Source organism: Rhodnius prolixus, unplaced genomic scaffold (genome assembly GCF_049639745.1).
Source record: "Rhodnius prolixus isolate KJV_2025 unplaced genomic scaffold, Rpr scaffold_11, whole genome shotgun sequence".
NCBI lineage: Eukaryota > Metazoa > Arthropoda > Insecta > Hemiptera > Reduviidae > Rhodnius > Rhodnius prolixus.
The window spans coordinates 8,344,982-8,360,804 of NW_027411625.1; the positions used below are offsets into that span (position 1 = coordinate 8,344,982).

The following is a 15,823-nucleotide window of genomic DNA, read 5'->3' on the forward strand; positions in this document are numbered from 1 at the left end:
TGAAAACTTAAATTTGTATACAAATTATAAGTTTAAAAGGAATTTGACGACGTAAGTTGCATCAGGAGCAAGTCGCGTGAGTGTTCTCACTGTTTTTTTTGCCGTATCCTGCTATTTATTCCAATAAAATACGTTTCGGGAATTTGTAGACCTAACACTTGGTCTGTAAGATTAAGTTCAGTGTGTTCTACGAGTGATGGACGAATTCTGAGAAGTGAGTCTGGCCCCCATTGCAATACTTCCTCTCCAGGAATCAAATGAACAGTTTCATAACTGTTCCACGTTATAGTTGCAAAAAGCAGGTTTTGATCCTACACTTAACTGTCCTGCCGGACTGTATTGGGTTTCGAAAAGCAATAATGTGCAGTATCTAGAAACTAAGCGTTGAAGGAAAGCAAGCTGTACTTACCGACTAATAAGGTTGCCAGAATCCACAGCCATACCATTGTAGACATTTTCTATTTTTGGGGAGGATTTCCAAGGAATGTGGTGGAATTTTGAGGGGCCAAAATTGAATTTTTGGGTTTGGCGCGTCAATAAATGTGAAAATTCTAGCTAGTCTCTTGCATTATTTTTTTTATTAGGCAGTGATTTTGTCTGTTTTTATTACTATTTGGAGTTTTCCAAATTTCAAAGTTTTCCGATGTTTCAGAACTTTATAAAAGTTCTATTTTATCTAGGAAAAATTTATAGAAAAATATACATATATATATATATTTTTTTGTCTTGAGTGTATGTGAGAAAATGATAATAGATCAAACTAAAAGTGAACTAAATAAGGGCAGAATTTTGGGAACATATTTACTAAGGTATTTACTGTGCGAGACTTGGGGTTACTGGCAAACTAAAGAGGGAGCGAACTGTGGGCTACCCCCACCGCCGGCACCCAGCTACCACGGCCGTGCCCCACTACCTCGCCGGCGACCCCCACAGCGCGCTCCCGGCTTCCACAAACGGCTCGGGTAACCTCACCTCGACTCAGTCGGCCAGCACGCGCACTCGAACAGCCGCCCAAACCATCGCTCCAATATTCCACTCTTATTTACTCACCATACAAGTTTCCACTTTTTTTCTTGACTTTCACACAGAACCTACAAGACCTGAAAATAACGTCTTGGTCAAAATTAGACAAAAACCTTTTAAGATTACTGTATGTTTATTATAAGTTTACTATATCGATTTCTTAATTTACCCTGATTTAATAAAACCAAACTAGCAGGTAGCTTTAAACTTTGGTTACACAAATATGGGCCCAATTTATTTACAAAACATTTCTCCAGGCAATTACATTTTAGAAGGGGATCTAAGGGAAAGGGGGTGTTTGCTTATTGCAAAATGCTATTGCAGTAGATTTTGATTCCAGTAAATATTTATTTTCACAATTGAAAACTACTTTTTTTAAACGAACTCGTTCATCGGAAGTTCCACTTCATTTCATCATTTTCTAATTTTTGTAATTTTCTGGGGGAAAAAATTGTTTTTTTTTTTTTAAATTGGCAGGCTATACGCAATTGACAGCTTGTACAATATGTACGAAAATGTAGTCGAAAGTCCACAGGAATTCACGTAAGTGGGAAGAATGTCAATTCACCAGGAGCGTAATCGAAAGTACTGCACGTTACGACTTTTTCATGTACACCTAACTGTCTACAGTAGAAAATAGATAAAGAAACAATGAAGTTAGACTTGAATTCATTCTGGGATTAACTTACTAATCTTAAGCCTATCTATTTTGTCAGAAAACAATTACCCCTGAAGAGTTCAAAAAGAGTAGTAGAATTTTTGTATTTTAGGAATTACGTTTAAGGTAAACATATTTCTAGTACAAATTCTAAACAAAGAATTTTGTTTATCTTTTGCAATTATTATCAATGGTCAGTTCATATTTACAGTTTCATTTAAATTAATTTTATTTCATCTTACATTTCATGAGTAATGACAAAGTATTGCAATCGGGTTAACTTTCGATTATGAGATTTTTACCGATAATTTTGAAGCCCCTATAAGTATAAAAGTAAAAGTACTGTAAGTAGAAAGTAGAAGTATAAAACAGAATGTACAGCCAAAAAATACTAACTTGACTAGTAACTAGTATTCATCTCTTTAGAGAACTAAGAACTGAAGAAAAGCTCCACTTTAATTTATGTTAGGTTTTTGACTTGAGTATTATTTTAGAGAAAGATGATTTTGTTGGGGTTCTATGGAAGCTTTTCGACACACTTCTTCAATAGCATCATATTATTGTTTGTTGAGGCCAACTATTTTTTTATTACATTCTAATTTTGATTAATTAAGTACGTAAACTGCTTATATGAAAGTTTCAGCCAACTATTAAGTTTTCAAGCTCATACAGACTATATATAAAGCTTCACAAATAAGCTGACAGAGTGGAGCTAATTCGTTATTATATGCACAACAATATTAGCAAAACTCAGCATTGGATTGAAGACAGTATAATTATTTTTGTTAGCACTAGGTTATAATTGCTAGAAAAAAAGTGGCCTGTTCACATGATATTTCTTGCCGTGAAGATTACTACAGATGAGATGGTAGGGCGGGGTCCCTGGCACTGCTTCCAGTATATAAGAGAGCTTTATAAGTTTTGAAGAAAGAAGAAATTAATAGAAAAGTTTAGTGAGTCGTTTAAGGAGGGCAGGCTAGTACCAATTTGTAGCCGTGCCAAATGTGCGCCAGCCAAAGAAAAGGGGAACTGCATCCCGCACCACTGTCTAAGTAATAGACACCTACCTCCTTGTTACAACCTCCTCTGTTAGACAAATGAAAAAATATAGAATTCTTTGTGAATGTAAAGACTAACATGACAGGGTTGAAGTTGTAACAAAAAACTTCGTACGGTTTACAATCAGTTTGTTCGACGCAAACCTTATTAGCTACTTACTACTTTTACAGTCACTTAATGCTTTTGGCAGGGTTGATAAGAGATGCGATTTAAACAAAAAGTGGCTGATCTAAAAATTAATCTACAAATTCGGGCAATTTTGCTTTGCTACTTTCAGAAAGCTACAACACCACAGAAAAAAACGCTTTCAAAATTAATGAAATAGAGAGGGGTGTATCCTCTAACCTTAGATTCAGCACTTCTGGAACCGCCTGGAGAAAAGGATACTTATAACAAAACCAGAAAACTGTCGGGTGGATCCCAAGCCAATCATAAATCACTTGGCAAGGGGCTCTTGGACGCACAGAGGCATTTCTCATCAATCTAAGCCCTATTAGTCATACGAGGAGCTCGGTCTGTAAAATCCTTCTTTCATCAAGATTTTCAAAGGAATCTTACTACTTAGCAAGCATTTTAAGGTATTCTAATAGTCTAATCGTGTTGCATTAGCAAAGTGATGTTTACGTAATGGTAAGGAACATCACACAATATTTTCATTGCTTCTTACAAGTCATTTCTGTTTCTCATACAAGACTTACTAGATAGTTTACTTTAATGGAACAATTTTAAAAAATCGCCATAAATTGAAAAATCTAATATATAAAGAGGTATTTTTGGTCTGTCGATTCCTTCAAATTGCGATATTTTGTTGATATATTTAGTTCCAATTAATATTATGCGGTTGTATGGTAGGACCATACATTACATGGGAACTTTCATAAGTGATGTGTACGAGAAAAACTCCCCTCTAAAAAAAAAAAAAAAAAAAAAAAAAAAAATCTTTACATTTTGGCATCTAAGTGAAATCGGTCGGAGAGTTTTGATGAAATCTCTTAGTTTATAGTCAAGTAGTCCTACTAAGCCATGCCAGCTAATCCTTCCGGAATTAATGAAGTGTACTGGTCTTCCTAATTCATTATTTCCATATTCGCGTGTACCTGACGTCTTGCCAAAAACTCCTGCAAAAACCGTGCCTAATCTTTAAAGTCAGCAGCTTTAAGAGTCTAGTTCTCTGTTCTAAATCAAGCAATTTATCTTGATAAGACTTACTAAGTTGGACTTTTAGTTGTTCTGTCTAAGAGACTAACATTTTAACTAGGCTGTATCAATCCTAATAACAGTCACATCTTTTTTTTTTTTTAATAATTTCGTTGTTTACCTTATTCTCGCTGTTTATCTCAATCCAAGGCATGTAAAACGCACAACTGCTTTAAAGTTATTCGCCGTACTACAGGTTTACATCGTTATTCGAACGGTGATACTACCATACATCTTTTCATTATCAGCAACACCGTCCGCTTGGAATTTTCTTTCTAGTTGTGCGTGAGCTGTCAAGACTGAATTTTGGATCCTCTCCAAAACAGTAATCTTGCCATTATGACCCAGAAGTTGGTAGCAATAAAACGCTGGGTACTCTTTGGGCTTCAGTCTCTTAATTTAGAACTAAGTTAAATAGTACAGCAGAAAGGGCGTTTTCTAGCCGCCTTCCTGTATTAAATTATACCATTTTCAAGAGAAATACTTATACATTTTAAAAGAACAACTCCCTGAAGACATATTAACTTTTTTCTTGCGCTGTAACTGAAGGGTACATGGCCCTTCATCATGAGCTTCTAGAAATGTTTAACGACAGAATGTATTAATATTTAATTACCTTTTCATATACCTTCAAATAATGTTTTCAAATTATTTTGTGAATTTTTAACTTATTCTTTTGTTTCCAACCAACTAACAATTACACACATACATCCTTGTATCTCGTAAATTGTGTTGCTAAAAATGTCCATTGGTTTCTAATGAAGGGCACCAAAACGTAAAGCTACGATAAAGAATTTATCAAAGGCTCTCTTTTGATAAAAACATCTCTTCTTTACTTACAATTAAACAGCTTTAGGCGTTTCATATCCATGTCACCACCTTACACGCTTCGACAAGCCAGTTTTATTTTCTGGTGTGATATACATGACTTCGGTTAGTGTTATTTCGTGAGGTTAGAATTGGCCACTGTAGGACTTGGCGCGACTGTCAGTTGACACCTTTACTCCTGTGTAGTAGTAGGTTGAGTAAAGAAAGTCAATAAAAATATATATTTTGCAAAATAGGTTATGAGGATTTATTTTGCCTTTTCTGAATCGCTCCTACCTGTCGAGGCACATTCCTTTACACTTTTACAGTCACAGTTTTTAAGTTTAAGAACTAGATTTTTTTAAGTATTAAAATTGTTAGAATAATACTGTCATTAATAAGAGAATAACGAAATTATTGACAAATAAATGTTCTAGGATCTAGAATCATCAACAGCTAAGGAGAAATGACCACTAATTTTGGCCTCTAAATGTATTTAGTTTTTGTTATTAACACTTGTTTGTATTTTGTAAAAATATGTATGGAATTTTGAATACATAAAAAAATATGTATATTCTGTATCGTCAATGATTAAATTTCTAAAAAAGTGTACATTTTATACCAAAATTATTTTTTATATTCATTTCTAATTTAATAAACTTCTGTTCACAAAAAGTTAGAATGGTGAAGTAAGAACATTTCTTAACATATAAAAAGTGAGAAAAAGACGAGCCACAATTCCTGCGTCGATGTGGGGTCAAAGAAGTGAGAAAATCAGTTCAATTTTCTTTTAAATTTTAAGATTTTAATTAAATAAAAACGTACATATATATATAGACACTCTAAGAAGACGTTTGTGGATGGGTTTCGAAGAGTTAGGAACTTCATTTAGCAAAAAATTATAGTACTTTTTTTCCTAACCTGTGAATTTCAACACAAGATTTAGTTAGAAAAAAAGAAAGAATAAGGCCAACAAAACAATTCAATTTAAAAACAGTATATAATTTAAATAGAGTGAAATATAAATACAATCTTATTTACTTTAGAATAATACTGCCAAACACAAGTTTGTATATTTGTAATCTCATAATTGTTTTGTATAAATAATTTGTTCAAAAATAGAGTATTTTTTTGAGTTGATCTTGAGTGAATCTTTAAATTGAGTTGAGTCTGCTGACAATCCAGAATGATAATCAAAATTCTCTTTAATACTAAATTCTTTTAGACATTACAGCGAAACTTGCACGGCTCTTCGCTATTAAGAATCCTAATTGAGTATAAAATCACATAACAGTGTATTTGGTAATTCTCTAAACTCTTGTAGTTAAAGAATGAGTCTCGTCAAACAGTCAAATATTCTTCTTTCTTGACAATCCAACATTCTGAGTATCACAAGTATTGCAAACAAGCAGATTCATTTCCAGTAAATATCAGCTTGTTTGAGCAGCTATTGTGCATTATTTTCGTTGGATGAAAAATAGCGTCTCAGCCAGTACGAAAACTTAGATGATTATATCACCCGAAGAAGTATTTTATAGCGGTGGCGCTATAAAAAGAAGGAAGAAATAACTGATATTTACAGCACGTGGACTGTAGACAGAGCATCAATGAAGAAGTAACCTATTCTAAGAAGAGTCCCAACCCTATCTTGGATCACAAGATAACAGAATGTAAACAGATTCACATTTACCTGAAGTCCGGCGTCTTGCATCTGGCAAAATCAATTGGAAGTGCCAATTTATTGAAAAGATTTTTTTTGCAATTTCTCGAAAATGGTTCCAACGATTTTCTTTAAATTTTGAACACACTACAAAAATAGGCCTATCACATTTATTTGATTCTTCTTCTTCTTTTCTTTTTTTTTTTTACAAATTCTCAAATCCATTTTATGAGGCTTGGCGGGGTTAGATTAGAATGCCGCTTCAGTGGCTGTAAGGTTAACCCTGCATAACATTAATAATGAATTTTTTAAAGAAATTTTAAATTTGAAGGAAACAGGAACTTTCACATTGCTGGGTAGGTGCTTGAGTTTTTGCGTTTTTATTAACGATTTCTTGCAACTTGAATGCGAATACGTTGGTCTGTTACACTTATTTGTAAAATATGTCCGTGAAAATTCATCTAGAATGATAAAGACGAGGAAATAATATTTGGCTCAGTATAAAGTGTCTTTTAATAAACTATAAGTATAACCTACATATATCTGAATAAAGCTCTGTACTTTGGAGATAAGATCCATAATGTTTATATTAATGTGTCTCGCCGCACAAACTGCTCTAACAAGCTAGTCCCTGACTGGTATTTCTGGCTTCTCGTAGTAAGTCAATCTCACTAAATTTGGAAACACTAAGACGCTCGCCATTCTCTATAGTCTCTACTTTTCCAGAAAGCGGTATATTGGCCAACGATATAGGCTGTCCCGCACTTAAGAATTCTAATTGTTATCTACGAACTGCCACGAGTCCCTCTGGCACTGCTCGGACACTGCAGAAGGCGACTGTAATCTTCGCATATCTGCTTTGGATCACACTTGACTGCATCATTTATTTAATTATAAAAATAGTTCCTTATTAATCTACAATTATTTACATTTCGATCGGCCATCGAGCAGCTTCTTCCAAAGGTCAAACTGCTCATGGAATTTGACCATGTGTATGCTAATGCTCTTTTTAATATTGCATATATTGAAGGGGATGCGCTTGTTTATGAACTCATTAATATGTACACGTTTGACATCAATGGACTGAGCGACAATACCCGTCGTGAACACATCTTCCAATTTCAGGTACGTGCTCTTCAGTGCCCGTTTAAACATGTCCGATATAATATCTGATGTTAATAAATATGCCGGACCTGTTGTAAAATCAGGAAATACGGGCAATGAGAATTGTTTTGTGGAGACAAAATATTTGGATTTACGATTTCTAATTGGTTTCCATTTCCTAGCTAACCGTCCAAATATTGTACGCTTTGCGTTCGTATGCTTCTCAATAAATGTCAGTAAATGCGGAAAGTTGATGAACATATCATCGTCGGTCTTCAGCACGAACTTGGCCTGTTGGAACAAGCAACATACATATTTTACAAATTTTAAATACAACTCAAACATATAATCTTTATAATAGACTGTAATAAAAATCTACGCATTTTTCACCTCACAAAAATATACTTGTTCACTCGCCCTTTAAAGTGACTGCGAAAAAAAGAGAATCATAACTTTAAGCTACCTGTGAGCCAACAATCCATTTAGGGTGGGACAAACACCTCTTATCTCCCCCTAAATGTTTTAGAGAACACTTTATAACCGAGAAGAATAAAGTTCTCATATAATCACACGATCATCAACAATTGAAAGATTGTTTGTCTTGATTCACTGATGAAGACGGGTTCAGGAGAAAGAGATAATGAGTGCGACTTGCTGAGGCGTAAGTTAATGTTAAATGCTTCAGGAGCTTCTGAAAGCCAAGCCATCGGTTTAATCTTAAGTGGGCGGTTTAATCTGTTTAACTTTACTACACCTGAACGTTTTCTGGAAGTGCATAGATCCGCTTTTATAGCTGGCTTCGGAATTGCTGAGAATGAGAATAGGTACGTCCTAAACCAAGCTTACTCTCAGGCTCGTATCACTTTCACAAAACGAGTAACTAGCTTGAGCAGTTTCTCCATTTTAATTACTTTGGAAGCAACGTTTCTATCGTAGTACCTTTTTAAAATATTTTCGCAATCGCGTAAAAAGATCGCCTATATTAAAGTCGTAAGAGAGGTTCCTAATAACTAACTGGTTGTAAACAGAACTGGAGGATTAAAAGGAAAAATGTACAGATTTTTATTAAAAGTTAAGTAACAGGATAATCAGAATTTAAAGAGATCTGGCTACATAAGAACAGTAGAGGTGAGGCTGATCCAAAACAGACTTGGGATCGGTAGTTCTGCTCCAAACAGGAGCTTGATTGCTTCCAGCAATTATACAAGAGTACTGGCTACTCTAAAATATATATTAATTACCTTAGAACAATAGTTCTCCACCCAATCGAGCAAGGACACAGTCTTCAGTGTGAGATTATCGTAGGAGTCAAGGAAATCAGCACGTACAACGTCACCATAGATTTGAGATTCTTGAAAGGTTGCCGTATTAATAGTATTAACACGCGACATCCCCAACATGAATGCCAAGGAGACATCTCGCCTCTGTCCGAAGTGGCCCCAAGTCTGTCTTATGGCCATCCTTGCTTCTGTGTGACTCGGTGCAGACATAATACCAACTACAAGCTGCAAACAAACAATCAATGTTAAGACAACCAGTAAAATCGTTAAAAACAATTTAAAAAATGGAACTTTTGGGAATGGACAACGGCAAAATCCTACAATCAATTCCTTTAAGGCACTTTTCCTTTAATAAATATAAGTATGATCCCAAGTTTATAAAAATGTTACGCGATATATCAGATAAAAAAAAAAAAAAAATCAAAAATCATTCTTTAGAACTGCACCTTTCGTTAACCTAAGAACTAAGCAACGCCAATGGTGTAGAAATGTGATTTTCGACCATAACAGAACAGAATAAAATTGTTCCTGAGGGTTGAGCAATAAAACAAATGTTTCCCTCTGGCCTTCCTCGACTTCCTTTAAATATTTTTCAGAACTTTAAATGCACTTGGAAGCAAGTTGATCACATTAGTCCTACGAGAAACACCTCCCAAACAAATATTTTATTGGGGGAAAATTATACACATTTAGGTAGGCAAATATATGCTTAGTTAAAAAAATAAAAATAAAAAATTGTTAGAGCTATTTTTTTAGTGATTCTACATAGATATTCAAGAATAACATTTGCTAAAAAAATGTTTTCGTCTTAATGGTACCACAAAACATATATGTCCAATGAATACTGTAATGACAAAATTTGCGAAAAACCTACTCCTTTATGTGGTGAATCCTCGTGATTTACCTCTGTTTCAAAGCTTAATTGTTTATCTTAACAAAAATGACCATTCTGAACATTTACCTTCAGTTTGTTACCAAGTTCTGGACAGAGATCTACGTTGGGTATATTGTATCCTGACTGGTACAAATTTTCCGTCAGAATACCTTGCGCAGTTTTGTCCAGCGTTTGATTTTCCTGTGGTACCTTTACAGCGGCTGCATTTTGATGCCCAATCAAGACGACCGGCGATGAGGATGGTGATTTTCCGATCTCTAAACTAGATTTAGACGACGCGACTACATGGTGACTTGAAGTAGCATTGGTTATGTTTCCTGAAAGCAGAAATCAAACATGTGAAGGCAATCAGTCAAAATATTGGGCTGATGGCCTAAAACTATTCTGTATCTGTAACTAATAATGAAAATCTAATTCCTTGATTGAGGTATTAAAAAGCTGTGCAGCCAATTGAGCCGCTTCTTAAAGTTACTGAAAACGATGGGAAAGACCGCAGCTCTGGTCTGCTTTAAAATATGCGTGGGTAATGGAATTGGAAGAGTAAGATGTTGTTTTTGAGCTTCTTGCTGATGGGCCAGCACGTTGTTTCAAGAATAGCTCTTTGTAAAGCGGAAAAAGAAGACTTCTGCAAGAAGGCTACCCATGACTAAACAGTGCCCACTTATGTCAAACAACCGCAGTAATTGAAGGTTTCTATTTTGAGCTTTTTCCTCGCCTAGTTTACAACCTAGTTCTGGAAGGCTCTCAATGTCAGATCTTCCAGTTAATTTGTACATGAACTGGATCTTTCGAGAATTTTTTTGCAAATGATGGCTGGTGATATGTTGAGGGGGAGGAATTGTTGGCTCACAGATGGTTCTGTTATGAAAATGATTATTTATAACTTTAAGCTCAAAAAATCATTTTCGAAACGTAAAGTTAAAACTGCACAGACCTTTGTTTATCCCAGTGTTAACTTTTCTCAGCTTACTTTTACAAAAGTATCCTTATCATAATGCTTACTGCTCCTCTCTGGATCAATGTGGTATAAGAGCACTGGGCCGGTGAAGTAGGAAGAATAAATAATGACTGTGGCTCCAATCAATCCGAATACGATCACATGTAATATCTTTGCCCGAAATGCCATCATCTGAAAAATAAAAAGATAAAAAACTAAATATAAAAAAGAACTGACATTTTGTTGACAGGCGCAAAGCAGTTGTAAGGAATGGTGCCAGAGAGCGACATGTCCACACCCATCTCAAAATTTAAAGGAAATCTTTATAATGCTTCAAAGTTACTTATAGCTGGGAAAAAAAATCTGAGTACCAACGGTCACCCAACCTTCTTTTACAGTGTTCTTACAATTATGAAAGCAAAATTCCTAAAACGACGGCGGTAAAAGTATCTATTTTCATGGATATTTACAGAAGTAAAGGCTAAATAAAAAAGAAAAACTGCTTTAATCCTCATAAAGCCAGCTTACCTGTCATTTTATCTTTGATGCACCGATATTACAGAGAGTACGCATATTTCCGACAAATGTCTGGTTATCCAAATTTCATTTTTGAATCTGTTAAAAAATAAGTGCAAAAATTCAGAATAAAACATCTTCATTTTTTACATACAACAAATTACTGATTAAAATATATATGTATGCGCATAAAACTAGAGCTTGGCCTTTAAGAAAGTTGTATGAGGATAACAACTCTAAAATGATCAAGTCTAACAAATATATAGAGGAAATCGAAAGCTTAAAAATGTTTATAAAAGTAAGACATTATTGCTAGGTTTGTTAGCGATCCGCCTCCGTCCACCACATCAGATTGGTTGTTAAACATCATGCCCATTAGAAAAAATTGGTATTCTCTGACTTTTCATTTTATTTGTAAACTGAAGTTAATGATTTAAGTTCAGTGGGCCCCCTCGTATTTTAGGATTTTCCAACAAACTATAAATAATTAGATTCTTTCATACGACTAAACTGTAATAATAATAGTTGCTAGTACAGCGTGAGATACTAAGCTTATCACTAAATTTTCTAACTTTTAATTCCTTCGAGTTTTAATTATTTTCGTCCATTAACCTCTACTTTTCCTCAAAGGGAACTAACGATCCATGTGGCAATCAAATGTAAAGACATAATAACTTCCTTGCATAATAGTTATAATTATTGAAAAGATTGAGAGGCTTTCTAGCAGGACCAGCGACTCTGAGCAGAGACACCAGCCACTCGGTCAGGTACCTAAACTTTCTCGGCTGTCCCAGCGAAACAACTGGTGCAACTGCTTGCTGTAGAACAAATCTGCTGTGCACTCTAGAATATGCAATCGGTTTATTACAGCTAAGAGCTGTAGGATTACTTACTACAAGTTCAAGGAGTAACCATGAGTTACTGAAAGGTGTACAGGGAGACTAGCGACAGGTCCAGTGTATCTGGAATCATCCTATAAGTAGGTTAGCTTTAGCCAATCAACCCTCCAAAACCGAGTTGAGTTTTATTGAAATTGAGAACGTCACCCCCGCTACATATGTAGAGATAGTCACATTGAAGGCTTCATTTATTTTGACACTTCAACTAATGCATCAGACCATGCATAGCGGAGTTGTCGACCACTTCTTGAATGAAGTCGTAAAAAATATGATTTTTAACACAGTACCAATCAAAACGGAATGAGGTTCAAAAGTTTGTGGATTATTCAAAACTAGACCAGATTGCATCGATATCTCGCTTCATGCGATCTCCATCGAGGCCTTAGTATGGCTTGAGGTAATACTAAAGAGTATGCAAAAATAAATATAATTAATATATGTATAAATTAAATTAATATTAATATATAATTTATGGCGCTTCTATATCTTAGGCCGTTGCACCTTGAGCCTTTTTCCTTACACAATTTGCCTCCAGACAGCGTTCTCTCTTTACAGATAATACTGATCATCAGCGGGAGGTGTTAAGGTTCGTAAGGAGAGAAAATCTAAAGGCAGACAGCTACATTTAATCCGGGGATCTCCACCTGTGAATCCAGTGACTAACTACTGAGCTATTTCCTTCCCCATATAACACACACACACACACACATATATATATATATATATATATAAGAATATAGGTGATAGTGAGAGGGGGGGTTAGAGATCAATACATTACATCGAGCAAGGCAAACAATAAACAAGAATGTATTCCCTAAAAGCAATAATGTTCCACTTCCACACAAAAGTACTTTTGGTCTGTGATTTTTGAAAAAAAAAAAAAAAAAAAAAAAAAAAAAAAAAAAAAACCTTGACGGTGTTAATCAGTCTGACTAACCAAATGAAATAGTACGAGAAAGTAAACAACATTAAATAATTGAATAAAAATAAAGTACTAATAAAAAATCTAATGTTGAATGAGATTGGTATAGGCAGCGCGCGAGGTGATTATGCAGGCGGTTGAGTCAGCGCTTATCTCATCGCAACTTCCTTGAGAACAACTTACCTTGAAACATTTTTTTAATAAAATACTTGTTTGCATCCTCTATAAACTACATGAAACAACAGCACGCTGACCTTTGGTAGATAACCTGCCGTAATAGCAAAAATTCCTATTCGATTGCTACTGCAAATACTGATATTTATTACTGATGTTCCTCAAACTTGCAAATTAACACCTTAACCTTCGTTAGGACCAAATATTACGTACGTACGGATTTTCAGTTGGAGATTTCATGAGAAACTTGCTAAATATTCAAATATTGAAATTTAAATTAAGTGCCACCAGCTTCATTAGAAAATAAGCTTTTATCAAAATTGATCAACCAATTGATATGATTTTAAGAAATTCGGTTATCAAAAAGTGTGTTTTTCGAAGACAATTTGTGAAGCCAGATAGATAGATATATACATAATTTATAAAATTTGAAACTAAATTTTTAGATATTACGAATACTACAGATAATAATTATATAAAAGTAATTAATTCTAACTTCTTTTAAAATTGATAGAAAAACTGAAGACTAGTTGAAAGAAAGTGTGCAAAAAAAAAGCATTTGAAAAGAAAACCTCCAGAAACTTTATGGAGTCATTAATATATGGCCCTTAACATAGACAAAGTACAAATTGAGAGCTGAAAGTACTTTTTAAAAAGACTTCGTTCTTGTGGCTACTATGGCTAGAAAGTCTACTTAAATTCTCGATTTTACCGCTCATTAGTCATTGATCACGCCCCTTAGTTACATTAGTCAAGTGAGAAGAAAACCCTTCACTATCCAAAGCCTTTGTACATGCCCATATAGCAACCCTAAAACAAAATAAAAATTAACCATAAACCGAGTATAAAATTAATATCCAGTCTCAGGCTCGAGCAACATAAGATTGCAAGCAGTTTGTTCAAATCTCAGATCGGCTAAATACTGACAAAAAAACGTTGCTGTTAGAAGCGTGGCCTCAAAGCAGTATTGCGGACCTGTTAAGTTTCTGCTCTTGGATATGGATGTGATATGAGAAATTTAAAGTAAAACATATTAACTATCTGCCTAGTCCATATATCTGATAGGTAGTTGAACGCAAAGCTACCTAAAACTTCCTACTCTAAGTTGCAAACATCAACCAATCACTTTCTTTTGTTCTATTGGAAAAATTTATTTTTGGGGGATTCGTCGAACATAAAGAGATTGAAGAAGCAGACTTCTTTGGGAAATGTAACCTGTGATCCTCGGGAGTCAAGATCCTAGGCAGCAGCAAATCTGTAGCCAAAAGAGAATCGTCAACTTGAAAAGCACCATTTGGACGAAAGTAGTTCCCTGAACCTCGTATAACAACGGTAAATCTACTGATCACGTTTAGATGTAAGATAACACCGGCATGTACTCTTCGATTGCTTTAGTTTCATGTGTTGGCAGAGTGGCACTTAGAAAAAAAATTCTGAGCTGACTCATGCCTCCACCGTACCGTAGGCCTAAAATGTCTGTAGAAGACAACGAGGAATCGGCCTCCGGATGGTCGTAAGAAGAAGTACGTTAAATTAATAATCTACATAAGTAGATTCAACTGATATATAACAACTAAACAATCCTTACACTTACCTTTATTACAATTCAATGCATTAAATATTCCAAAATATGTATTGGCATTTTGGTTAAATGTATGCATAAACTTAAATCACGATGTAAACATGGAAAGATGCACTTCATATTAAAACAAAAATACAAATAAATTGTTATATCAAATTTATGAATTTCCCTAGTAAAGATATCAATAGTCCACAGTACATATACATTACAAAACAGAAGTAAATTGTCGATTTTTCGTTTAATAATGCAATAAAAAATGATAAGGTGTAAACAGATCTACATCTGTGTCACTCAGAATTAACGTTATCACCTAAACTGCTTCAGTATCACGTCAGAATATCTATGGATAAAATATTATCTTCAAAATTAAATAATAATGAAGCAAAAGTCTTGAGTATTAATGAGTATGACTAAGGCGCTGGCACTAGACATTCACATAGACTGAGCCAGTGTTCTCCGGGCGGTCGGCTCATGTCACAGTACAAATGTCGTACTTCATTTCTTCAATAAATTATTGACACTTTTACTCAAAAAGAGTTAATAATTATATATATTATATTATCATAATTACATTATATTTTGTTGCCAACGAATGTATTGTTTAGTTAGAAGAACAAATGAGAACGTCTTTTTTAATTTTTTTTTTTAATTTATTAAAGAATTGCTTCAGCAAGAGTGCACCCCTTTCAAGATTAATGAATTGAACAAAGGAATTTAGTTAGAATAACGTTGGTTGATGAAATATGGTGTGCCCACTCACACGAATTTTATATAATGGAGTTCTCTAGGTACCAGCTTACATTTTTTTTAAAGTTTCGAATTCGTACTAAATGTTATTTCACTTAAAATATGTAGGTTGTTGCAATGAAATAGAATTTTTGAATGAAGCGTTAAAAGTTATAGTTTCCAAAATACTTTTAAAATTCTTTTTCACTCTCTTAATCCTCAAAGTTCTAACATGAATTTTCTTCAAGCTCCGAATATTTCATTACATAGCATTATACATTAACTAAAAACGTGCATTACACTGAAATGACAAGTTCCAGGAAAACTTGTATGGGAGTCCCCAAAAATTGACCTAAAACGAATTTGACTAGAAAAAAGAATAAG

General features: G+C 34.4%; 2 protein-coding genes across 2 annotated transcripts in view; both read right to left on the bottom strand.

Moving 5' to 3' along the window:
* The window catches only part of CARPA (Carbonic anhydrase-related protein A), a 38,984-nt gene extending 38,128 nt beyond the window's left edge, over positions 1-856 (bottom strand). Inside the window, exon 1 of the mRNA XM_074138566.1 lies at positions 410-856. Coding sequence (XP_073994667.1) covers positions 410-455 — 46 coding nt within the window. The 5' untranslated portion in view covers positions 456-856. The remainder of the gene's footprint in view (positions 1-409) is intronic.
* Positions 857-6,768: 5,912 nt separating this feature from the next.
* On the bottom strand, positions 6,769-15,154 carry LOC141459086 (beta-1,3-galactosyltransferase 5-like). The gene is made up of 6 exons (XM_074137660.1): positions 14,726-15,154; positions 11,149-11,235; positions 10,686-10,812; positions 9,750-10,000; positions 8,750-9,013; positions 6,769-7,799 (listed from the first exon to the last, which is right to left on the bottom strand). The coding sequence occupies exons 3-6, from the start codon at positions 10,810-10,812 to the stop codon at positions 7,326-7,328; spliced, it is 1,116 nt and encodes a 371-aa protein (XP_073993761.1). The 5' UTR covers positions 11,149-11,235; positions 14,726-15,154; the 3' UTR covers positions 6,769-7,325.
* Between the last annotated feature and the right edge of the window lie 669 nt (positions 15,155-15,823).

What these genes read in the sequence shown, in the direction of transcription:
- LOC141459086 (XM_074137660.1), bottom strand. Translation starts at nt 10,812, where the DNA reads ATGATGGCATTTCGGGCAAAGATATTACATGTGATCGTATTCGGATTG. An exon ending in AACTTGGTAACAAACTGAAG is followed by an intron (nt 9,014 to 9,749) that starts GTAAATGTTCAG and finishes GTTTGTTTGCAG; the next exon opens with CTTGTAGTTGGTATTATGTC. An exon ending in TGGAGAACTATTGTTCTAAG is followed by an intron (nt 7,800 to 8,749) that starts GTAATTAATATA and finishes TTGTTCCAACAG; the next exon opens with GCCAAGTTCGTGCTGAAGAC.